At 45.1% G+C, this 24,755-nt stretch overlaps 1 protein-coding gene across 3 annotated transcripts in view; it reads left to right on the top strand.

The window, feature by feature from the left end:
* KCNH1 (potassium voltage-gated channel subfamily H member 1) overlaps positions 1 to 15,442 on the top strand; it is a 185,401-nt gene extending 169,959 nt beyond the window's left edge. For 2 of the 3 annotated variants that reach the window (XM_083829400.1, XM_083829401.1), the window contains one exon: positions 8,506 to 15,442. In XM_083829400.1, the coding sequence (XP_083685526.1) occupies positions 8,506 to 9,354 (849 nt within the window). In that variant the 3' untranslated portion in view covers positions 9,355 to 15,442. The remainder of the gene's footprint in view (positions 1 to 8,505) is intronic. The other variant, XR_014581811.1, reaches the window with a different exon arrangement.
* Positions 15,443 to 24,755: the final 9,313 nt, after the last annotated feature.

Raw genomic sequence — 24,755 nt, 5'->3', positions numbered from 1 at the left:
CCAGAGGTGTGTCTTTTCATTTTCGTTGTGTGGTTCTCTACGTTTACTATTGACAATGCTTTAGATCCTACTTTGGGGAAAAGGCATCTCTTGAAGGCTCAAAACTTGTTAGTGTAGGCTTGTAGATAAGGTTATAACCAGTTTTAATCTGTTATTTCCACTGATTGCTCTGGACATGTAATTCTGCCTTATCTTCAGTAGTACTTTTGTAAAATCTTTTTCCTTTTCTCTCAACACTAGCATAGCCTGTAAACATGAATTAGAATGAGGAGTTTGACATAAAGGAGTAGAGCCTTGAGTTGTGCAGAACTTTTAAATAAATAATAGTGACATGATTAAATGCTAATATTCAAATCAGTATTTCTAGAATTTGTAACTAGGCTACAAAATGTGCTGTCACAGAGAAGAGCTTCAGTGCAGTTGAAGCTGCTGGTGCTCATGACAGTAGCAGTTAGCCCAGATGTCGTGCTGTATAGACTAAAAACCTTGTTACCTCTATTCATCTGTATAGCATGAGTGCTTGTTAAATTATGAATTAGTGTTCCTTCCAAACACTCGCATACTAATGATCTAGCTGTGCCCAGAAGTCTGATTTTTGACGAGTAAGCAGGTACCGCTCTGCCTGAAGGGCAGGGCTGAGTCCCCACAGAACAACGTCCTCCTGGAGGTGGGAAGGGGCCGTGCCCACCCACAGCTCCTGGGCTGCATGTGCCCCAGGGACAGCGGAGGGTTCCTGGTCCCAGCACTCTGATAACAGCACTCCTTTACAGCCCCACCACCAGGACCTTCCAAGCCTTGCTTTGCTCTGAGTTTTCAGAGGTAGGCATGTTTGGGAGTGCCCTGGGAGGAGTATGACATTAACTGGTGAGGAACCTGTTCCTCTTCAGAAGCAGAACCCAAATTCTGCTGTTGCAGCCAGTAAACCTGGGGAGGACCTACTGACACCTGCCACGTTATTGCAGATGTGAGTTTTTGCATGACCCTAAGTCCCACGTACAAATCATCTGCTGAAACCCGGGGTCAAAGCTGAACAACACACAAACGGGGTAATTTGCACCAGCCTTTGAACAGGTATCTGTATTTTGTGGCTTGTGCCTTGAAGCTTGAAGTGCGTAGCGGAATCTGTTCTCTCGCCTGTCATAAATGTGACCCGTGTACTCATATACCTTCTCACACAAATTCCCTTTATGTCCTAGAGGTGCAACTGAGACTAGTGCTTAACCCAGGAATCATCTAGGTAATGGCAGTGAAATCCATTGCAGATTTTGGTAGGAAGCTTTATGAGCCTGCCCTTTCAATCCTATATTATGTGAGGTTAATTCGCTCCTTTCTAAGGACAGAATTTGTAATTGTAAAAGACAAAGTCTTGTTCCTCCACCATTTTCCCTGTGACCTACTAATGTACTGCTATAAGGATTTTTCACCATCGCACACTATGTTGATCGCATGCAGCTTTAGTTTCTTCAACGTCAGTGTCAAAAGCATTTTTGCCAAGCCTGTCTCTAGCATTTTTTCTCATAGTTTCTTCTAAAAAAAAAAAAAAGGAAAAAGATTGGATCCAATTTTCATTGGACTAACATCAGCCTGAAGATATTTTCATCAGTTCTTGGCAGATGCTAGATGGGCTGCGTAGTAATAAATGCCTTCTTCATAATTGTTTTCCTCACACTTAAGTCCTTTTTCTGTGAGCACCGTATGAAGTAATTTTAAGCTTTTAATTGTTTATGATATCTGGCACTTCCAGGCTCTGTGAATGTTTCTGTATCCATGAAAGAGAATTATTAAGCACCAGAGGAAAATGCTGCGATGCTACTTGCTGTTAATGCTGAGGACAACCTGCCAAATCTTGCAGTATTTGTGCATGCTATAGAGGTGGAAAGGAGGGAAGCTTGCAGAGCTAATAATAGCAGCAGCTTCGTGGCTGGGAGCCTCATAATTGTAACTCCGTGATGACAGTCTGATTCGAAATGTGTTGAAATCCATATTTCTACCTATTCCCGTGGGTCTTGGATCAGTTCTTACAAATCGAAGTTGCAAAGAAATGGGGGTATTTTTGTGGAAGACTGAACAATCCTTTCCACTTCAGATGCAAGCAGGTCTTTTTTAGCCTCTGACAGGATAAGGTTTGTAATATATTCATAATGTGTTTTAAATGAAGCTCCCCCTGATCTTCAAGACTGTCTCATGCAGTGCTGGCACAGTGCTTGCATTTACAATCAGATAACAACAAGACCAGAATACAGCTGCTAACACGTTACTTCTGCCTCACTCTTCTGTTTGTTACCTTCCTGGGACCGTGCATACGTTCAGGGCAGAGTGTTAAAGAAAATGAATTGCTATTGTTCTGCTGACAGCATTGTTGTAGAGTATTTTGCAGCCTACCAGCCGCTCAGAGATGGTGACGCCCCCCAGTAAGCTGTTCATTACAGCAGCAGCTGGAGACAGTGGACTTCTTAATTTCCCATGTGCACCAAGTGGCCTTCCCTGTTGTACCAAATTAACACGCCAGTTTCAGTTGTTTCATTCAAACCTGAGGAGGTTACAAAGCTACGTCAAATCTACGTAGTACCACAAACTAATGGCTTTGTTAGTCCTGCCTCTCCCTATATGCAAGTGAAGGGTGTAATGAGAGTAAATATTTGTCTGTAATATGTGAACAGCCTGCTCAGATGTTTAAGGTTTGGATCTTTGAGTCTTTATTATATTTTCTTCTGATGTTTTTCCCTCTGGCACTTCCTCTATCACCTTCACTGAAAATGTTTCCTCGGTACTGAGGCAGCAGTTCCAGATTTGACCTATATAATTATTTAGGGTTGCCTAGGGATAACTAAGGAAGCAATAAGAACAATGCTTTTGTTTGTGACAATTCCTGCAAATAGCTTTGCAGCTTCCAACTATTTTTAACTGAGGAGATTTCCTGAGCAGGTTACCAGTTCTGTCTGTTTTTGCATTCAGAACATCTTTCTTTTTTTTTTTTCTCATGTTTACTGCATTCAGGTGAAGAACAATGAACTTGTCTTTTTTTATGTGACTCCTCCCACTGTCATTCGTTGCCGTTGCTTTCATATATTTTCATACCACACTGTGTATAATCGATCCTTGTCTACTCTTCTTGGTGTTGTCTCTGATTTTATACACCCCTGTCCTATTATTCACTCCACACCCCCCAGTCTTTGTGTAAAGGGAGTAGGCACTTAAGTTACTCTACCTCTATTTGAGTCTGCTCAGATGAGATGACACTGTTGTCTGTTGAGTGTGTCAGGCTTTTATCTTGTTGCATAGCAGTCTTCTGTTGCAATGGCCAACTTGGGATAGGTTCTTGGAAGTGTCTTCATGAAACAAAGCAAGCAGCCCTGTGCCCATTCCCATTTTGTTACTGCTCAGGAGAAACAACTTGGAGCTATACTGGATAGTTCCAGAGAAGCATCAGGTCAGTGCAAATAGTGAGATTGGAAGAGGAATGGATAGCAGTGAACCAGCAGAGGGAAACAGCTGAAAGACTCGTTGTAGGATTAGTTGTTTTACTTGACTTTTTAAAGGGACCCGCATATTTCACTAAATCAACTACATATTCTAGCTCTGAGCAAGAGTGAGAACTTAAGCACTGACTATAAAAGAGTTTGGAAGGTAGGGAAGAATTCAAATCTCTTTGAAGAGTTAAAATTGGAAAGCTTAGAGTTAAATTGAAAATTCTAAACATTGGGACTTTGACTGTTTAATATCAGTAAAACCTCATTGTCTAAACCCTTCACAGTAGTACCTGATTAGCTCTACTACTTCTGAAGAGATTTTTGAACATAAGACTCTATAATCAGTTTCTAAACGTGAATGTTTAAGAGTGTGAGGGGGGAAGGAACAGAAGTGTCGCTGATGTCAGACAAACTCAGTATTAAAGCAAAAATTGCAGGCATCTTTTATCAAGATGTGATGATGGATGCTTTATTGCCATCAAATGGAATATTTTTTCTGAATGATGTAATCTCGTTGCTACAAGGTGGCCTTCAGGGAATGCCCCTCCAGAACAATCCTGTGACCTGCCTTACATTGGAAGTCACACTGCAGTCTGTTCTTCTGGTCCCATTGTAAAGAAATAATGGAAGTCATAGCAATGAAAAATGCCCGCAATGAATTATTGAAATGATGCTTGTGTTTCAGTGCCGAGCCCAGGAAAATCCAAGTAATAGTTGATGGGCACTCCACATTTGATAACTAAATGGGTAGTTCGAGTGTTCATTTATGTCCACCTGATTTTTTGAATACTTTGGGGATAAATCTTGACCTTAATCTCTAAAGGCATTGATTCTACGAATACAGCTTGAAAATTCGTTGAATGTTAAAAAGAGGATGGAACCTGTCCCCAGATTTTCTGAAGACTGTGGCGTCTTCACAACTGCTTAATACTGAGGAAAGGAAAACTTGCTGGGTGTAATCCTGTCTTTTTTCCTTGGACATTGCTCATGCACAGGCAGGAATGTGGCAACAGGGTATATGCTGTCATAGGTCAGTGGGACATATGGGTGCATTACTTCTCTGAGTGCATCGTCCACAAATAAAATTGTTACTGAGTCATCATAACTGCATACCTCAGTCAAATGTTTATGAGGTGACTGCAGTAATCTGTGCCTAACAGAGCTATTTTTCAATTTAATTTAATTTTATTTAATTTTATTTTGCAATTCTAGGCTAATATTCCCACAGTACTCAAGTACTCATGTTTCTGGCTTGGGAGTCTTTCCTGTGGAGCTACAAGATGCAGCACCTGTTTAATAAAGATGGAGTTATGACACTAGACTTGAGAATGGATGTGTGATGCATGCATTTTTATGCCTGGTGTTTACATTTCTTGCTACTTTATCGCAGTTCAGGTTCTTCATACATATTTAGGTCTTCACATACTTTTAAAATGTTCCCACTAGATTTTTTTCTGTGTGCATAACTCCTGCACTATCCCTTCTCAGAAAATAATGAATGCTTGGAGAGAGCGATAAAGAGAAATTGAACTAAAAACTGTCTTAGGAGCTTTGCCACATTTTGGGATTTAACTTTGATTAAAATTTATATTTGTAGCCCTATCAAATTCCACATGAAAACTGATGTGTAGGACCGGACTTCTCTTCCTTATAACAAATGAAAACTATTTTCATTTCCTTTGTACTCTGACTGCTTGTGGGGGCAGGTATACATATGTCAGCATAACCACCACATTTTCTGAATGCCTTTTATTCTGCCGAGGCTGTTTTACCATTTAAAATGTTTTTTTTTTTTTTTCTCAACAATTGTAAGAAAACAGTCCATTTAAAGCAGCTATGGGTATTTTCATGTGTTAGGGCTTGCATTTAACATCAAGAAAGACAGCAACAAAAATCCAAAATGCAGTTACGCAGTCTTTTCAGTTCCTGCTGAGCTTTGCATAGTTATAAAACTTCTGCTTAATCCATAAGTATGGATTTCTCTTAAGAAAATGTGGCACTGGGGAGCTTGCCAAAAACGAGACCTGTGGCAGCTTTTCCTGGGCTTCCCAAAGACAAGCTGCACTCTGACAGGTATTTATCCAGTGTCTTACGAGGTCGGTACGAGAAGCCAACCCAAGATTTGGAGTCTGTGTGCCCTGGCAAATGTGCGTAGATTCGATTTGCGCTGCATGAGCGCAGCTTGTCACATAGATGTATGTGTTGGACAGGATAGGAGACCTGAGGACTGCATTTTTGCATTCATGCAGGTGATTGCTGCGGGGGTTTATTTGCCTTGTAGCTGGTATAAGGCCTCATATACAAAATGGAAATGAGGGATCTCCTCGGCATGGTAGCAGTACCCATGACAAAGGCAGTATCTTCTGTAATTGCTCCGTCCACCTCTGCTCCTGCTTCTGTTGTGATCTGATCTCCTGAAGGTAACGGCGTGGGCACGGTCAGGGCCCTGAGGCTCAGCCTCACGCAGGGAGAAAGCCGGTGGCAGGTCCTGCGTGGCCAGGTGTGCCAGGTCTCATCCAGGCAGCGCAGTGGAAAGCAGTGGGGCCTGTGGGTATGATGGGCACTGCCAGCAGCATGTCGCCCAGCGCTCGCCTCTTTGAGTTTGCTGGTGAATTGGCTTCTCTTGTCCTGCAGCATGGAGCCTGTGCGACTGGCTGCGTGAGGTGCAGCGTCTAATACAGGTATGGGTCAGGCTAGGTTGTTAAGAAGTTATTGCTTGGAGCTTGCTCCACTGCCCTCTCATCTGTATTGTGCAGCAGCAGGGGCAGCTTCTCACAAATAACTCCCCAGTTTGTGTTAGAAAAGCCAGTCATTAAATAGTCAGAGGTACTCCAGTGCTTACCAGACACGATGCTGAGCAAGCTGTGTACAGCAGGACTTGGACTAGACATGGGCTCTACGAAGCAGCCTGTCCTCTAGCTGTTCCAAGCACCCAAGTGCCATCCCCGGTGGCCCTGTGAGGGTGACAGCTGCACCACCCGGTCATACGTCCCTTCTGAGCGTTTAGGGAAGGAGCACAGTCACACTGACACTGCTCACGTGCAAAGACACACTTGTGGGCAAAGTCACAGCAGCCCCACTATCTGCATGTCTGCCTGGCATGGCACCACGCAGGCCGTGGATGCCACACCAGCACCAAGCATGCAAGCTCCGGGAGAGGGAGTGCTCGCGGACGCCAAAGTTTGCAGAGACAAATTGCCCTGGCTCCTACCTGCCTTGGTTTGCTGGAGCTTTGTGCCCCCAGAGCCGGCCTCAGCCTGCTGCAGGAATGACCCCAAGCCCCTGCCTGGCACGGCTGGGCTCAAGTTGGGCTGACACTCTTCCTTCAATTAAAGCAGGGGACTGCCTGTGTGTGGGAAGCCATTAGCCTGGAGCACTGTATTGATTCTTCCTTCCCTGTGAGTAAGTGCTATTCCTTCACTTCTAAGGATTATGCTTCTTTGTCCGCTTTGTACTGAGCCTACTGCAGACTGAGTTTCCTGGAAAAAAAAAAAAAAAGTACTGTCGAGTGCTCAGTTTTCTTATTCTTATCTAACATTTAGATTCCTAATTGCAGCTTGAAAATAAAATATCCTTCATGCTAATTTTATTCTTTTGCATTTGGGAAACGCTGCCAAGTCTGACAACTTCTTCTTTCCAAATAGGAAGCGTTAAGATATTGTTTTCTCCCTGCTTCACAATGACAGAACTGTCAAGAAGCACTGAAGTCGAGAGAAACATGCATTTTATGTGTGCCAGTGAAGCAGTGCTTATGATGTTTATTTTTATTCAAATCTCTCTGCAACAGAGGGATGGGTTTATTTACACATTTGCTAATAATGATTTGAACCTGAAAGTTATTTCTGCACTGGAGTATAAGGATTCAGAGCAGGTTTTCCCAAAGGCAACTGCAGAGATCAGGTGGCACAGTGCTCAGTAGAAGCTGGGGGATACAGCAGTTATGCTCCGTACTGAGACCCTCGGCTGTGGGGACTTGCCGTTTTCAAACCAAACTGCTTGCTGGTTCACCTTTGATACCACACAGGAGGGGTTTTTGCTTGAAAAATACCAATAATAATGTAAAACACACGGAGTTTTTTAAGAGAACGTGTTGCCAGCAAGTTCAGGGAAGAAACACTCCCTTGCTGTGTTTTGTCGTTGTGTGGGCGCTGTGAGGCTTTCATCGGTACCAAAGACATTTAGGCTGCTCCCACAGGGACTGCTTAGCTTACAGGCTGAGGTAGGAATAATTAGGAATGTAAACTGAAAATTAGTGTTTCTTTGTGCAAAAAAGTCCACTTTTCCATAAAAATGAAGAAATAAATCAGAACATGAAGCTCTTCAGGCTGTTCTAGTAATCAGCCATGGGTGGCTTCCCCTCAGCTCTCAGAGCCCATTCCCCACTGTTCTTGTACCCCTGGGACTGCCTTGATCTTTGTCTCGTCCCTAAACTGTGTGTTGCTTCTAGAAGAGGGTATGGGATGGATGGGAAGGCAAGAAGCACTTTGCAAAATGCTGCTTGGAGAGTCCAGGGTGTTCTCTGCTCTACTGACCCCACCAGTGGCCAAACCGAACTAAAATAGTACCAGAACTTTTGCATGATGTGTAGCAAGTGGTGCTACACATCGCCCTGAGTGTAGCTCAGGGATGAGGCTGCTGTAAGACAAGGGAGTGGCTCTTTATAATACTAGAATATTGGTGCTCAACTCTAGACTTAGCAAAACAAATATAAGAAGTCTCTTGTAAGACAAAGCAGGGCAAGTAACTTCCTGGCTCCATTATATGTACGATAGCACTGCCTTGGTGACTTCTCAGAACTGGAGAGCATATATATATATTTTTTCTTTCTGATGTTATAAGACAGATGATCCTAAATAATGAAATAAGCCATGTTCACAAAATAAGACACTTGAAAACTGCAGTAGTGTTGCTGTAAATGCGCAGAGATTGTGCATTTGTTGGTTATAATTAATTATTTCAAATAATTCTTTCTACAACTTCTCCCACTTGAGAAGGGTGCAGTTAATGACAGCGCGAAATCTCTTTCCCCCTGTAGATTGTGTTCCGGAAAATCAGCGACGTGAAACGTGAAGAAGAGGAGAGAATGAAGAGGAAGAACGAAGCCCCTCTGATTTTACCGCCAGATCACCCGGTCCGCCGGCTGTTTCAGCGCTTCAGGCAGCAGAAGGAGGCACGGCTCGCAGCGGAGAGAGGGAGAGATCCGGATGACCTGGACGTGGAGAAGGGCAACGTCTTAGGCGAGCACTCCTCGGCCCGCTCGGTGGTCAAAGCCAGCGTGGTGACCGTACGGGAGAGTCCGGCGACCCCCGTGTCGTACCAGTCGGCTTCGACGTCTGGGGCGTCCGATCAGGCGAAGCTGCAGGCCCCGGCGTCGGAGTACACGGGGTGTAAAGCGTCGGGGGATTACCCTCGACGGAAAGGCTGGGCCAAATTCAAAGATGCCTGTGGGAAAGGTGAAGACTGGAACAAAGTCTCCAAAGCAGAATCCATGGAGACTTTACCAGAGAGAACTAAAGCTTCGGGAGAAGCTACCCTGAAGAAGACAGACTCTTGTGACAGTGGCATCACAAAAAGTGACTTGCGCTTGGATAATGTTGGGGAGACACGAAGCCCGCAGGACCGCAGCCCGGTCCTCACCGAGGTCAAGCATTCCTTTTATCCTATCCCAGAACAGACTCTTCAGGCCACCATGCTGGAAGTGAAACACGAGTTGAAAGAGGACATCAAGGCTTTAAACACAAAAATGACCAATATAGAAAAACAGCTTGCTGAGATACTTAGGATATTAACCTCAAGAAGAAGCTCCCAGTCACCACAGGAGTTGTTTGAAATATCAAGGCCCCAGTCTCCAGAATCAGAAAAAGACATGTTTGGAGCTAGCTGAGGTGTTTCTTTATGAAAAACAATCAATCAAACAAACAGACCACCCCCCTAACATTTTAAATTTAATCTCGAAAACGAGTGAGGGACCAATTCACTAAGCATGTTCCCTGTGTCTAAAAAGGTACGGTAGCAGGAATTGCAACCTCATGTCAAGATGGCAGCTGACTCTGAAGCCTTTTTGACAGCAAGGGTACAGTTTATAAAGTTTTTCTTTTCTGCATTGGTTCCCATTCCCCCCACTCCCTCTCTCCCTCAGGATGTTGAAATAAGAACTCGGAAAGCAGCAGCCATCCCAGTGAGCGCCAGGTGACCTCTTAGGTTATTGGAGCATGCCTTATGTAGTTAGCTCAGTTTTGGCCTATATGAATAAGGACTTGCCAGGGTGCTTATGTTTTCAGCTTTTATTTTATTTTATTTTATTTTATTTTGCTGCTGTCACTGTCTCAGTCACCTGTTCAGCATGTTGAATGCCACAGTGTGTTTTCATATACCTGTAATAAAGCAAAGAGCAGTAGAATGAACGTGTGCTACTTGATAGCAAAGTTCATTTTGGGATGTTAAGAGAGTTGTAAAAAAGGTGAAAAAAAATGTAATTTTTTTTCTTAATTTACATATTGCTAAACCAATTACATTTAACAACATCCTCAGAAACAGGGATAGCATTTCAGGTCAGTCAATAAACGGGATCATCCACATTCTCATTCTGTGAGCCAGGATACTGATTTCCAAAAGCTTAACTTCTGTCTCAGATGTCATTGAATATTGTTACCTTTGCTTTTAACTCCAGCCACTGGAGGACAGAGGTGTGGATGTGCAGTGTGCCTGCAGAATGTGTCCTGCCCACAGCAGAACGTACCGTGGTGCATCGGTGCCAGTAACTGTTCTGCAGATTTTCCTCCCTGTGAAAATACACTGTGGCATTTATGTCCCATTTTTGCTATGAATCTGCTCTTTTAGTTCTTGTTAAATTATTATTCAGAAGTTTCTGTTTTGGTAATGTTCACTGTAGCCAAAGGCTTTCACAGAACTTTTAGAGGTTTTAGATTGTGGCATTTTTCTCTACACCCAAATGTATTGTTCCTGATCTTATCTAGCTAGAAAGCAAATGGATAATAGAGGTAGAAATACAGTGCTTACTGTATACAAGCACTATTGTAGCAAGGAAACAAGAAGATCTGCTTCTTAAAGATGTTTCCAAAACTTATATTTTCATAACTTCTTTGGAGGAAGATTGAAGCACTTTACCAAAACTACTGTTCATTATTCATTAGGTAGGGTAACGCAACTGGTATCAAGGCTTGGGATAGAGGTGTGTATTCACAGTAAATTCTCTCCACTGATCAGGTACGTTCACTATTTATCAGTAGGTTATTGCACAGAAGCACGATGCAACACTTTTTTGGGTTTTCATTCTTAACGGTAGTAGGTCAATACAGTTCAGTAGTAGTTCTCATTCTTTTTCTATAGTACAAAGTCATTCAAAAAAAAATATATGACATGATTTTGGGGAAGAAAATTTGGTTCAGCTTAAGTAAGGAAGAGGTAAGGGAAACGACCAATTTGAAAGGATTTTGGGTGGCCTGATGCTTGCATGGTGCCATGCAGAACTGTGCCAGCCATCCCTGGGGAGGTGCAAGGTGCCCTGGTGAAGTGGCACAGCATTGGGGCTGTGCTGTGCGAAGCTGGGAGCTCAGGTCTTGAAGGCAGGATATCTGTTAATATCTGTTCTTCCAGTAACTGCCTTGCTCTGAGATGCTGATTATTCAGAGCAGCACTGCGGTTTGCAGGTGGTTTACGGTTAGCTTTCAATGGGCATAGGCCTTGGTTCACTACAGAAGTGTCCAGAGATTATAAAATCTTATCCAAGGATTGAAAAATTCCAGAGGAACATCTGTCAGGATCAAATTTGTATGCTTCTTTCTTTCCCCCATTCCCAAGAAAAGGCATTAGTGAGGTGACTTGCTATGAAACGGGTGCCATTTCTTGAATTTACTTCTGGCTTCATGTTTAGGTTTTTCCAGTGGTGACTGGTGTCTGTAACAGCTATGTACTGAAGACACACAGTACTGAGGAAAGCTCTTTTTGACCAAATCACAGTGTGTGTTTGGTGCTTTAATCACTGTAAATGGCAACGGTTACCTGCAATGGCTATGCCATGGTTACCATAAGAAATCCACACAGCATTGGTTTCAGTTAGAAACTCCTACATGATTTTTCTCTCTAGTCTTGTCAGTCAGTAAATTCATCCAACAGTAAAATTATGCCAGAATAAACCAGAGGTTTACAAGCATATACATATTTCTAATTGATGCCCAAAAGTTCCAGCAGGGTTTGAGAGGCTAACTTGGTGTCGGTTTTGTAATCCAGGCAAAGTGCTCTTCAGCATTATATTCCCAACATCGGGTTTCCTTCATAAAATTTGTGAAAGGCTGAAAGTCTTGCTGAACTCAGCAGGTACCCATCTCCGTGTACCTGGATAAACATGAATATTGGCTTATCCTAGGCAGATGGGGGAGGAAATGGTTATAACCCCCAAAGGCTGTGCCTGATATCTCGAGTATCGCAGCGCAGGCGTAGAGTTAAATGTGCAGTTGCAGGTTACCTGGCCCTTTGCTGCTGGCGCTGTGTTGATGTTTCTCAGCGGTATGTTTCATGTGCCCTCAGGGATGTGCTTAAGGTTTTTCTGGTGTTGCTGATTGCCGAATCCTGGCGTTATGGCAGGGTTAAGCCTAGAAGCCCCCCAGTTATCCCCTCTGCCACATGTAGTACTGTGAGTAAAGGAGCCCAAGTCCCCATCTTCTGGGGGCACCTCTCATGCAGCCTGACGTGCAGCCGGCGTGATTTGGTGTGCTGCTGCACTGCGAGGGGTGGGTGTAGCAGAGCCCATTTTGAAGGCTTTTATGAGGCTGTCATAATAGCCTATAAAGCCATTTATAATCCATTTGTGAAGCCTTGAAAGACTGTAATATACTACGGAATTACACTTAAAATGTAATGTCTTTGAGGAATATGGCCAAATTTGATTCTGTTACAGTCATGAAACTCCCGAAAAACTCTGCTCCCTCCAGTGACACCTTCAAGGCGTCTGCTGCAGGCCAGCACTGGCAGCAGGCAATGTCATTCACATTTGCACAGCTGTAACAGATCAGACCCATTTTATGAGGGTTTTATGAACTGGTAGGTACTAAAACTAGTTGTAGAAGACTGCATCATCCCTCAGGAACCAGTATGTGTTGTTAAGAGAATTTGAAATAATATAATAGTTAGGATGAGCTTTTGGTCTTTGGATTCCCCGGGCTACCTAGTGATTAAAATGAGCACAACTCTGCCTGCTGTGGAACTAGTGACTGCTTTGGCCCTCAGACTGGTTTGGAGCTGTAGTGTAGTGCCCAGGCTCAGCAGATCCAGTGCTTCTCCTTTAGGAAGTGATTGAAAGCACCTCTGTTGCAAATCTGTCTCTACTGAGCCTTAAACTTAGATGCCTAAGGCTGGGTGGTGTACATACCCATGGTAATTTTTACTTGTTCTTCCATTTCTTTGTCAGCTTTTCCTTTTTCTCTCCACATGTTGAGCAAGCCTTCTCACTTAAATTATTCTTCGGCTTAGAAATGAATGACCTCTGAACATGAGATTCTGCCCCTTCACAAGCAAATGTTTGTACAGTCTGTAAGAAAAAAGAAAAAACAAAGCCCCTGTTTTAACGGTGTTCTGGCATAGTGCTTCTACCATTTAACAACCTGCTAAAGAGCCTGTATTAATCAAAAAGTGATCATGCATTCTGTTTTTACCCTACATTCGAATGAGATTTCAGTCAAAAGCTGGTGGTTCAGGGAAAGAGCCTGGGTTATGAATTGTTCAAATAGAAACGTGTAAAAGTTTGTACTTAACCAGAATACCAATATGCAGCACAGGATTAAAAAAGCAAAAACCAACCCTCACCCCTACTGTGTTCAGATACATTAACTTCTGTCTGGTATTACCTGTATACTTTTAAAAACACCCTTCTTGCTTTAAATCTCTTTCACAGTGCTGCTCTGAATCCCAGCGAGCACCCTGTTTAACAGCTTCGAAGGTGATGTTCTGCCTCTACAGTACTTCACTTTAATGAACCGAACAAGATATTTACTGTGAATATCTGGTGATACTTTCAATCACTCTTAACCAGTCTGTGAAAGAATTTAATACATGATTTGTCTTTGCTATATAAACAACGTGTATGATTACACTTGTGCAAATGCGTGTACATACACACATATATATAATATCTATGTACAGATAAGTCTATGGATTGTGTTCTGTTCCGTAAAAGCACATCCCTCATTTAATGATTACAGTTCAAGACGGGAACTTAAATCTTCCCAGTAGCTACCCACTGAATGTCCTAGTTATTATCTTGTTTGTTAAATGTTGAATTTCTAAGGCCAAGACTTTTGGTTTCTCTAGCGGGCCTCAACTTTATCCTGTTAGTCTGGCTAGCTGTGACTGAGAGAAGATCTGGCAGGTGCTGTGATAGGAAAAGGAAATCGTGTGACATTGGAAAAATGCTGTATCATAGTTGGTGGGAATATGGCTCATAAGCCACCATTTGTTGCTCACTCACAATGTCTCTGAAGCTAAGCTGCCCTGGTATCGCTTCTCGTGGCTTCTCCTGCAAGAGGGACTGTGGAACAGGCGGATTTCTTTTTCCTGGTACCAGGGGATGTCTCAAAGGTGCTGAGCCTATCCTTCTTCTCATGTGGCACACAGTCACCGCACCTCTGCTTTCTTGTCCTGGTATTAGGTGGTGAAGAGCACCTTCTGAATTCTTCATTTCCACGTAGTCTCCTGTGGGTGTTTTGGCAATAACAAAGTCTGTGTTTCAGCTGCACTTCTGATTCATTGCAACAAACTTTTTAGAGAGAGACCCGTGCAGGGAAGCTCCAGAAATTTGAGGTGAGGTACAGTAGATTACTGCATCCTTTAATCAGACATAGTTTTGACCACATTGTTGTGGCAAGCGTTGATTCAATTAAATGAAAATAAAGCTTTTTGCAATAAGATATATCCAACATTTAGCCTTAAGACCCTTTCATAAGTGACACAATTCAAACTGTGATTCCATTCTCCTTCCTTCTTAATGTTCTGTAGTATTTACAATGTTGCCTAAAGATAAAGCACTTTGATTAGCTTTCTAATTCTGATGGAAATCACTTGTTGGTAATCACATTTATTTCTCCACTTATTGCCTTCTTCTTAGTATAATAAATTACTCCAATAGTCCTCTCCCCTTACAAAACCAAGATACATAATTATTGTCTAAACACTTTTGTACATCAGGGAGCCAGCCCGTCATATCATGAAAGTGTTTGTTTCAAAGATTTTTTTTACAGTTCAACAACGCTAATGTGAATTTACCTGCGACTGTAATTTGTTTCAAGCTGATTGTTGAGTGTTGTGTAAACATATTTGATGTGTAATCCCAGGACATCTCTGTAGGTGGATTTAAATGCCTGGTGTTAACAAAAGTTTAGGGTTTTCACTCTCTGTTCTGAAAAACTAATGTCCTTTTTTCTTCTTCCCACTGAATCTGTGACCACTAACATAGAAAAAGAATCATTTTAGCTGTAGATGAAAGACGTTCAATAATCTTGTATCAGGATGAACTGCTATATAAAGAAATACGAAGTTTTCTAATGAATGTGTTATATTATTGTACCTACATACAATCAATATTTGTACATCTGTTGGAAATCTGTCTGCGTTTCAATATTTAGCCACCACTGCATGGACACTTTATTGATATGCAGTTAATGCAGTCGCTTTGGCGCTTTTAAATGTATTTCACTTGGTTTTATCCTTTCTGAAATCCACCAAATACTCTTCTTTCTTTTTCTTGGCATTTGTCACTTTGTTCAATGAAGCATGACTAGACAAAGAGAACAAGTAGATACTATTTTTGTGGTCAGCAAAGCAGCTGCCAGTAGATAGACAGTGTGTGTACGTACATATACACGCTGTTTGGGAATGTTTCAGTTACAAATGCAGCCACCTACATTAATGATATCCCTGTTCAACATTTTTAAACAAGCACAAATAATATTTGTAAAAAAAAAAAGTTTAATTTTATTTATTATAGTAATAAACTATTTTATACATTATAATCGCCTTGGTGTGCTTTTCTGTGTGTAGAATACATGTATATAAGAGCAATGAGGGGATTTTGATTTACACTCTAGAGCTTCTGGCTCACCGTTTTGTTCCTGTTGCTCTGTGTGTGGAGTGCTATCAGCAGAGAAGTTCGGTGTTACCGTTTTAGCTGTAAATGGTTCAGGTTGTTTCCTCAGACTTCGGCCTGCTGCATATCAGCACAGCCAGGATTTACGCTTGCAGGGCCGCTGGAAGCTGGAGGCAGGTTTTCTGTGGAGCGACCATCCTAGCACCCTGCATTGTGGATTCCAGCCTGGGCCAGGAGAGGCAAATCCATACCGAGATCACTGCTCCTGCAGCCAGCAGCCGGTCTGGGGGTGTGTACAGGATTTTACTCTTCAGGATGTCAGCCTAGACCCCGTGAGCTTCACACCTGTTTGTGTTTCATTCTCTGCAGCATGATCTTAGTCCATTGCCTCCTCACCCTTGTGGGTCTGGTGAGCGCTGCTGTCACCTGTACAGCAATACTTCATGGGATTGTGAACCTAATCTTCAAAAGAACAGCAATAAAGCATAAGCTTGCAGCCTACAGGGCTGAGGCTAAACTGTACCAGCTACAGCCAAGGAGCACAAGAAGCTATTTTTACCATCGTTTCTGCATCCACAGCAGTGTGTCCTGTGACTGGCTCTTTAGCTGCTACTATTTCACTGACCAGCACGACCAGTCTCAGCTTTATTTTGTCTGATGTTATATACTGTGCTCCCTGTACTTAGAACAGGGGACAGTAACAGAGTGAAGGCATGTACTTTGTTATTTCATTCTGAGGTCTCTGAAGGCTGCTGTTCCCATTTTCTGATCTCTCTGTTTTTCACTTTGCTCAGGCTCCTTGTGTGCTCAGCAGCCTCGCCAGTGGTGTCGCAAGCTCGACTTAATGCAGGGACAGATAGCATTGCCTGGACAATGTTCCCCATCCCTGCTGCCCTCCCCTTGCCAGCCCCACAGCCCCATGATCATCTTGGTGGCCCTACAGTGGACCCTCCAGTACATCTCTTGTACTGGGGGAGAGAACTGGATGCAGTGCTCCAGGTGCAGCCTCACCAACACCGAGTAGAGGGGAAGGACCATCTCTCTTGACCTGCTGGCGATACTCTGCCTAGCACAGCCAAGGATGCCATCAGCCTGCTTAGTGACAAGGGCACATTGCTGGCTTGTGTTCCCCTCTGCGTCCACCGGGATCTCCAGGTCCTCTTCTGCCAAGCTGCTTTCCAGCTGGGTGGCCCCCAGCCTGTCCTGGGGCCTGCGGTTGTTCCTCCCCAGGTGCAGGACCCTGCCTTTCTTGTTGAACTTCATGAGATTTCTGTCAGCCACCTCTGGCAGGAGGGAGACTGCGCAAGGGGAAACATGTCCGGGCCTCAGTGTGCACACCACGGAGTCTGACTTCCCTCAGCAGTAAAAGCAGGGCCTGCTCTTTCTGTTTTATCACAAGCTCACGTGCAAAGGGCAGTACCTCCAAGACACCTGGCGGTGGGTGGCCGGAGGAGAGCTCTGGTCTGGAGCTTGTGCCAGACCGAGCGCCCTCCTCCAGCACCTCCCTCACATCCCAGCCCGGCCGGGCACCCCTCGCCCACTTGCTGCAGCTGCTGGGGAGGCAGCGTTATCTTGTTTGGCCACTGTGAATTTTGCATTTTGCAGCTGCTGCTGTACCCCAGCTCGCCTGCTGTGCCACCGAGGCAGGGCTGGCCGGCCAGGCTGCCCGTCCCGCTGGGCAATGCTGAGGGGCGCGGGGTGGCCATGGCGTTCACGGCTGCCCGCCGTGGGAGGGGGTTAAAGGCGGCAGGCACAGGGCGTAGGGAAAATAACAGCAAACAAATATTGTTCACCTGCATTTCCGCTCCCTTCATTATAATTCAGCACGGCCTCTGCGATGGGATGAAGAGGCTGGGGGAAATAACCTGTCCTATTCCTCAGTGACGGGAAGAGTAAAAACCAGTGAGAGAGCCAGAGAAGGCATTAAACAAACTCTGAATATAGTTGTCAGCAGCAAATATGAGGACGCTTGTGCATAGGTATAGCTGCAAAACACACAGTCTCAGGGCTGTCTTCTTTTTAATCCTCTTTCCTTTTCCATTCCTGTTCCCCCTTGCTAATCAAGGTCAAATTCAAGCCCTCCTACAGCACAGACACATTCAATTTAAGTGCCTCCACCCCCCCCCACACCCCACCCCCCTGCCCCACAGCACAGGTGTAGGTTTAAAAACAAGTTTAACTGCAGCATCTTTGTCCATGAGGGCAACTTGTCAGATTTTTCACCCTAGAAATCCCACCTGGTACAGATGGAGGAAGGGAGTGCAGGAACAACCTCAGAGAGCTTGCTTGTGAGGTGACACACTTCTCTTGTTTGCCACAGTTTCTTCTCTTCTCTCTCTCTCTCTTTTTTCTTTTTTTTCTTTTTCTTAGCTTTAGTCACTTTTACAGTTTTCCTTAAAATGATCAGAGTTGAACACGTCTGTCCCAGTGGATGAGGAATGAAGTGAAGGCACATCTTTGCTGTTAATGCCTCCCTGGGGGGACGTGTTGCCCCTGCGAATGTCTGTGCATTTGTAGATGTGGCTCTGAAGGGGATGCAGGTATTGGTACAGGTACTTGCTTCCACATCCCCTCCTCATAGCTGAAATACACAACTCGGGGAGAAGGAAACTCTGCTGGACGATCTACATCAAGTGTGGCCTTTCCATAAACAGAAGACTAAGGCCTCTTCTTCAGCAGGGGTCACCATTTGGAGAGAAATGCTCAGCAGCAGTAGCACACTGAGTGCGGTATTAAACCTGGGAGCTATTGTGGGCTCAGCAGCTGGGCAAGAATTGGTTCTCTGCAAGCGGTGGCTTACAATGAAGGAAAGCACAGATCGCTTTCAAACCTCTCCAGTATCTTTAGTGTGTGTGTGAGTTTTACTTTCACAGTTAAGCAGAAGGTATTTTGGAACTAATGATAACAGGAAAGTTTATTGAGAATTGTCAGCTGTGGCAGGCAGATAAGAAAGAGAGTTAAGATAATCTGTATGTAGCCCCAAGCCAAAAATAAATTATTTGTTTTGTTTTTCCTTCAGCATGGTATTATTGCACATGCATCCGTATTGAACCTGGCTATTGGAGGCACGGAGACAGAAATGGAAACTGAAACAGCTCAGCTGAAAGCTAAATTGAAAAAAGCACCCATTAGGCAACTGTGCAGAAACTGCACATGAACTACTGCATGACATTACAGTTCAGGCACCAAGAATTGTAAATGGAGCTGTAAAATTGGGGTGGTCATGTCTCATTCGTGAGCAGCAAATAATACACCTGTAGTCAGGCGTTCAGAGTAGCTGCAGGCTGGTTGCTCTGACTTTAGTGCAGGTGACCAGATGTCAGAAGAGTGTAAGGTCATAGCAGTAAATGGAAGAAGGATATCATGTAGCAAAAGCATGGATCCTAAATGCATGTTTATAGCTGTCAGTGCTCTGAACATGAGGCCTGTAATAGATTATTGCTTGCTGTGCCAGATGTAGAGGTTAGGCACACCCCTGGATCTCTAACAATATGCATGGGTGGCATCAGCTTTCATCCCCTTGTTGGTAAACCCTGTGCACCTTTCATTTTTTGGATAACAAGAATTTTAAAAACTGCTCCACTATGTTGGTTAACCTATGGGATGACAGTGTCTTTGGCAAACTGAAGGGAGATGTCAGATGCTAAAGGGCCAGCAAGGGGCAGGCAGTGAACACCTTGAATTATTTTCAGCACTAAGATGTCTCCAAGTGAAAGCAGAAAGCTTCTCACGAGCTGGCAGGTGAGGTCTGGAGCCCCCCCAAGCTTCAGGTAGCCTGGGAGATGCTCCATCTGCATGAGTACAGGGGTTCTTCAGGACATCCAATGCCAGTCTTGTGCTTACCCTGTGCCACATCCCTCCCCTGCGGCACCTTGGCCCCATCTCACCTTAGGCTTGGCTGCCTCTGGAGCAGGAGGAGCCCTTGGTAAGACCTGCCAAGAGGGGAACGATGATGGTGCTCCCCGACACAATGTCCTTACCTCTGCATGTCCAGTGAGAGGCTGTGGGACCACGGACACTTGTGAAGTGAGGGCAACTAACAGGTAGGTAGGGACAGGGATCATGGCACACTTTGCTTGCAGCCTCTGATGAGTAAGACGTTACTGAGAGGGGAGTCCTGGTGGAATTATGTGAGTGCTGTGAAATCTCACTGACGCTTCCCCCAAAAAAGCTTAATAATGAGTGGGATTGTGAGACTTGCTTGTTTGCTGCCACCATGGCGATGAGCAGTCGCATTTTCATGGCTGTGGTAGTAGTGGTGACTGCCATCTGTGGGTGAGTGGAAAGAAAAGGTACAGTATTGTATTTTGGATGACTTTCATACTTTTAAAATCCGTATAACAAGTCAGTGTTCATATTTAACCTGCAATTTTTCTTGATGTCATTGGCATAACCACTCAAGGTAAGCAGGACTTAATACAGAAAATCCTTTGTAGGTCTCAGTTTTCACAAACATTTGACAGGATTTGGTCAGATTGAGGAACTCTGAGAATAAATAACCTGAGCAAAAGCTGCTAAGGTCTGGCCAGAAACACCAATGGTGGCATACCAAGTGTGGGTCAGGAGACATCTCAATTAACAAGTTCTGAGGTCAGGACCCAGAGCTTGCTTGCTCACATGTCCTTGGTGACCTTCTGGGCTACCACTGGGACGTTGCTATCTGGAGCACTGGGGGCTCCAGCATGTTTGGGGCTTGAAGGAGTCAAAAACAGTTTCCTGAAACAATTGCTTTTGCTGCCAGGCTGGAAGGAGGTGCAGTCAGAGGCCCTTGTGCTGAAGGGTCCTACGGTCTCCAAGTCACAGACTCACAGAATCACAGAACATCCTCAATTGGAAGGGACCCACAAGGATCATCAAGTCCAACTCCTGGGTCTCCAAAGCACCAACCAAAAAATCAGACCCTGTGTCTGACAGTGTTGTCCAAATGCTTCTTGAGCTCCAGCAGGCTCAGTCCTATAACCACTTCCCTGAGAAGTGTGTCCCAATGCCCGACTGCCCTCTGGGTGCAGAACCTTTCCCTAACACCCAGCCTGACCCTCCCCTGTCCCAGCTCCATGCCGTTCCCTCGGGTCCTGTCGCTGTCCCCAGAGAGCAGAGCTCAGCGCCTGCCCCTCCGCTCCCCTCGTGAGGGAGCTGCAGGCCGCCATGAGGCCTCCCCTCGGCCTGCTCTGCTCTGGGCTGAACAAACCAAGGGGCCTCAGCCGCTCCTCCTGTGTCTTCCCCTCTAGGCCCTTCACCAACTTTGTAGCCATCCTATACACTCTAATAGTTCTATGTTCTTTAGTGTTGACAGTGTAGTAGTGTAGATGCTCTCTAATAGTTTTACTTCCTTGTGTTGTGGTGCCCAGAACTGCACACAGCACTCGAGGTGAGGCCACACAGCACAGAGCAGAGTTGGACAATCCCGTCCCTCGGCCGGCTGGCAGTGCTGTGCCTGACGCACCCCAGGATACGGTTGGCCCTCCTGGCTACCAGGGCACACTGCTGGCTCATCTTCAACTTGCCATCGGCCCAAACCCCCAGATCCCTTTCTGCAGGGCTGATCTCCAGCATCTTGTCTCCTGGTCTGTACATACAGCCAGGGTTGCCCCTTCCCAGGTGCAGAATCCAGCACTTGCTCTTGTTAAACTTCGTAATGCTGGTGATGGCCCAGCTGTCTAATTTGTCAAGATCTCTCTGCAAGGCCTCCCCACCCTTGACAGAGTCAACAGCTTCTTCCTCTTCAGTAACATCTGCAAACTTCCTCAAAACACCTTCTAGTCCTACATCCAAGTCACTTGTGAACACATTGAAGAGAACTGGCCCTAAAATGCAGCCCAGTGGAACCCCACGAGTGACAGGCTGCCAGCCTGAAGTAACCCCATTTACTACAACCCTTTGAGCCCAACCCACAGGGGTTTTCTCCATGTTTCTTTCTCCTGTGTTTTGTCATGTCATCATAGTGTGATTCACAGTGGGCCTGCGGTAAAGCAGAGCCCCAGTGGGGCTGGACTATGATGCTGCCACACGGTGTTTTAGTGTGGGACCCACAGCAAGGCCACATGCAGGCAGGGTACCGAGGGAAGGCTTTTACCTGCCCAGCCCCAGCTGCAGGGTAGATAGATGCATGGCTCACCTGCCCCAGGCAGACGTGAGCCAGGGTAGCAGCGAGGCTGTGCCAGCCTCTGTGTTTGCAGCAAGAACTGACCCTGACCGAAGGGGCGGCCTTGGGGCAGGATGCCAGGCTGGGGGGAAGGCGGCTGAAGGATTGCTGAAGTAGCCTTAAGGAGAGATGTGACCAGATGAACATTGTTAGTCCGTAATTTCAGCACAAACCACCACCTCAGCACAAATACTACTGCCATAAGAACAAAGAAACCCATAACTATAAATTAGCAATAATACCACTGAAAAAACTGTCTCGTAAATGTGTACTTTTATCTCTGTGCAATTTGGATTACTATAAGGTAATACTCCCACATTACCTGTGCATTTAAAACAAACTTAACTCTTCCAGCAGCAGTCTAAAAAAATCAGCTGAAGTTTCTTCTTTCCATAGGATTTTTCCTTTTAAATTCCTTCACCAATGGTGTGGATGTTTCTGGGCTTCAAATATCATTTCCAGTTGTTCTATTTTTGCCATCTAATTTGGAAACTCCAATGCACTAGTGCAGGGATATCAGTTCTGTGGTCCATAAAAATTAATTAATTTTGTCAAGAAATATCTAGAGGGAGTGCTGGTGCAATTTAAACTTCACAGGTTATAACCAAAGTCGTGTCTCTGTTTTATTTCTTCAGTAAACTTTAATTTTTCAGTGCTTGCATGATGCACCTGTCAGCAGTGATTCACTTCAGCTACTCAACCGTATGTAAAGCTTTTCCTAAATCCCTGTAGATAGTGATGTATTTTTGTTACCTGTATTCTGAATGTTGCTCGTGAATTCATATGCCACAGGTACCCCATTTTTGTCTGACCCATTTCTGACAGGATCTGGTACACCAGTGCCTTAGCTTATTTACACTCAGACCCAACTGGCCCCAAATGTGATGAAAAGCGGTGCAGCCCAATTTGTGGTCAAAATTTGCCTGTTAAAATGTTCATGTTAGCTTTATTTGCTCTCATCCAGAGCTTTGTGACTCCCAGCATATGGAATGAAAAGGTTTTCCTAGTATCTGTGTGCTGGATTCCCTTACCTAATGCTGCCATGCAGTTCCCACCCTGCCATTTTCTCTGTTGGCAAGAGCCCACTTCTTGGAGCAGCAGTTTCCAAGGCCAGTGATGCTGACAGGAGGCTGGAGGGCTGTGGCAACTTCCCTGAATGGAGAGGCTCAGAAGCTGCTTGGAAGTTGGACCTTGAGACTGTTCTCCTAAAATATAGGGGTCAGGTTCATTAGGCTTTTTCTTTTCCTCTCCCTCTCCTCCTGGGCACTGGAGGCACCCCTGGAATCTGCTCATGCTTGGAGCTGACAAGGCTCATGCACAGGCTTGGGATGCCTGAGCCTGCAGGTCCACCTGCAGTAAGCTCAGGTGCAGGTGACTCGCCCCACCATGGCTGGGACACAGCTCGGTGTTAGCTGTTCTCAGCAGGCCTTTAGCTTGACATTATCTCCTTTGCTGAAAGTGGAAAACTCGAGCAGAGCAGTTGGCTTCATCTCTGCTTCCTTTTACAAGTAACTAGCCAAGACACTGCTCCACAGGCAGCTACTGGTGAAACTGCTGAAATGGGTGCAGGGGCATACAGTGCCCTGGGCACCCCAGCCTGAGGGGGATCGGCAGAGAGGGGCACCAGGGAGGGGCGGTCTCAGAGGTCTCTTAATGCAAGCAAAACTGTTGTAATGCAGCTCTTCCCTCATTCCCCACAGGTGTTACAGATGCAGAGTTCTTCAGAGGCTTTGTGGCAAGCAATATTTCAGCTGTCCCTGCTGCATTAAAATATATGACTTGACTAACAAGCGGCTGTGCGTGGAGAGAGTTATTTTGCAAAGCAATAACAGGGAGAGCTACCAGGGGGGTGTTTGACTATAAAGCACAGGCAGGAGAAGCTGTGACACACCATGCATAGCAATCCCCTCGCTCTTCACAGCTCCTTGAGGAAAATCACGCCAGCATGCCTGGGGAAGGTAAGCCTCCCGTTAGCAAGTGTGGGCTGCAACCGGCTCAAGGGGCAGCAGTGATGCAGGAAATGAAGCGGGTGTGCAAGAGAAAGGAGAGGCACTGTGCGACTGCTATGACTAATAACAAAATTGCCGCAGGTTTTCATAGTTAAGCTGTTTTTCTTATGACCTGTGGTAAGCTGGTTATTCCGACTAATCTGCTTTTAGCTCTGAGATGTGAAAAAGATATGTGAGCAAAGCCTCGCTTGCCCTCTAATCAATGCAGAATTAAAGAAAGAGCCACTTAGCGTAATCCTGCCATCCCCAGTAATAATTATGGCTGTGAGCACTTTGTTAACCAAGTAGGGGTTAGGGGATGAACGCATACGTGCATGCGTGACTTGATTGCTACAGCTTTGTGGTAGCTGCTAAAGCCATATATACGATGCTTGCTAGTTGCTTAGCCGTGCTTTTCACAATCACTTTTGACCTGTTTTCGTCAGCAGGCACCACGCGCCTGCCCAGCTGTTTCACAGCCACCACCTTTGTGCTTTTGGTCACAGCAGTCTCTGACTTCCAGGGCTACCAGCAGCACTGCCCCTGCCTCCCCCAGCCTACAATCGCCTCCCCTTTGGTTTGAAATGGCCAATGTCCGACTTTGGAAAGTTCTTTGTCAACTGTTTCCTAGGGCCTGTATTAGCTTTTCCTTAGTGTCTGGAAGTCACCTTCTCCTCCTCCCCATACCTTTTATTTATTTATTTTTTCCTTTGGCAACTGGGGTCATTACTTCTGTCTCTTCCAAGCCTCTGCAGACTCCCATCTCCCTAGGACCATCACAGAGGACACGGAGGACGGCACTTCTGGCTACCACCTAATTTCAATTCCAGCAGGCACCATGTGATAATGAAAATGTGCAGGTCGTGCTGAAGAACGGGCCTCCAAGCTGAAGGTATAGCTGACTACACACATTTAGAGTGCTTCAGGCACAGCCTGTGCTCTGAACAGAGCTGTCTGGGTGACCAAGTGTGCCTTATGCCTGGCCTACTGGTGCTCAGTAAGCAGGATGGATCAGAAACCTTATGAGTGGGCTTGTTTGTGAAAATACTTCAAAGTAG

This window comes from Anser anser, assembly GCF_964211835.1.
Source record: "Anser anser genome assembly, chromosome: 3".
Taxonomy (NCBI): Eukaryota; Metazoa; Chordata; class Aves; order Anseriformes; family Anatidae; genus Anser; species Anser anser.
The sequence above is the reverse complement of the archived record's forward strand: the minus strand, read 5'-3'. Positions and strand labels throughout refer to the sequence as shown.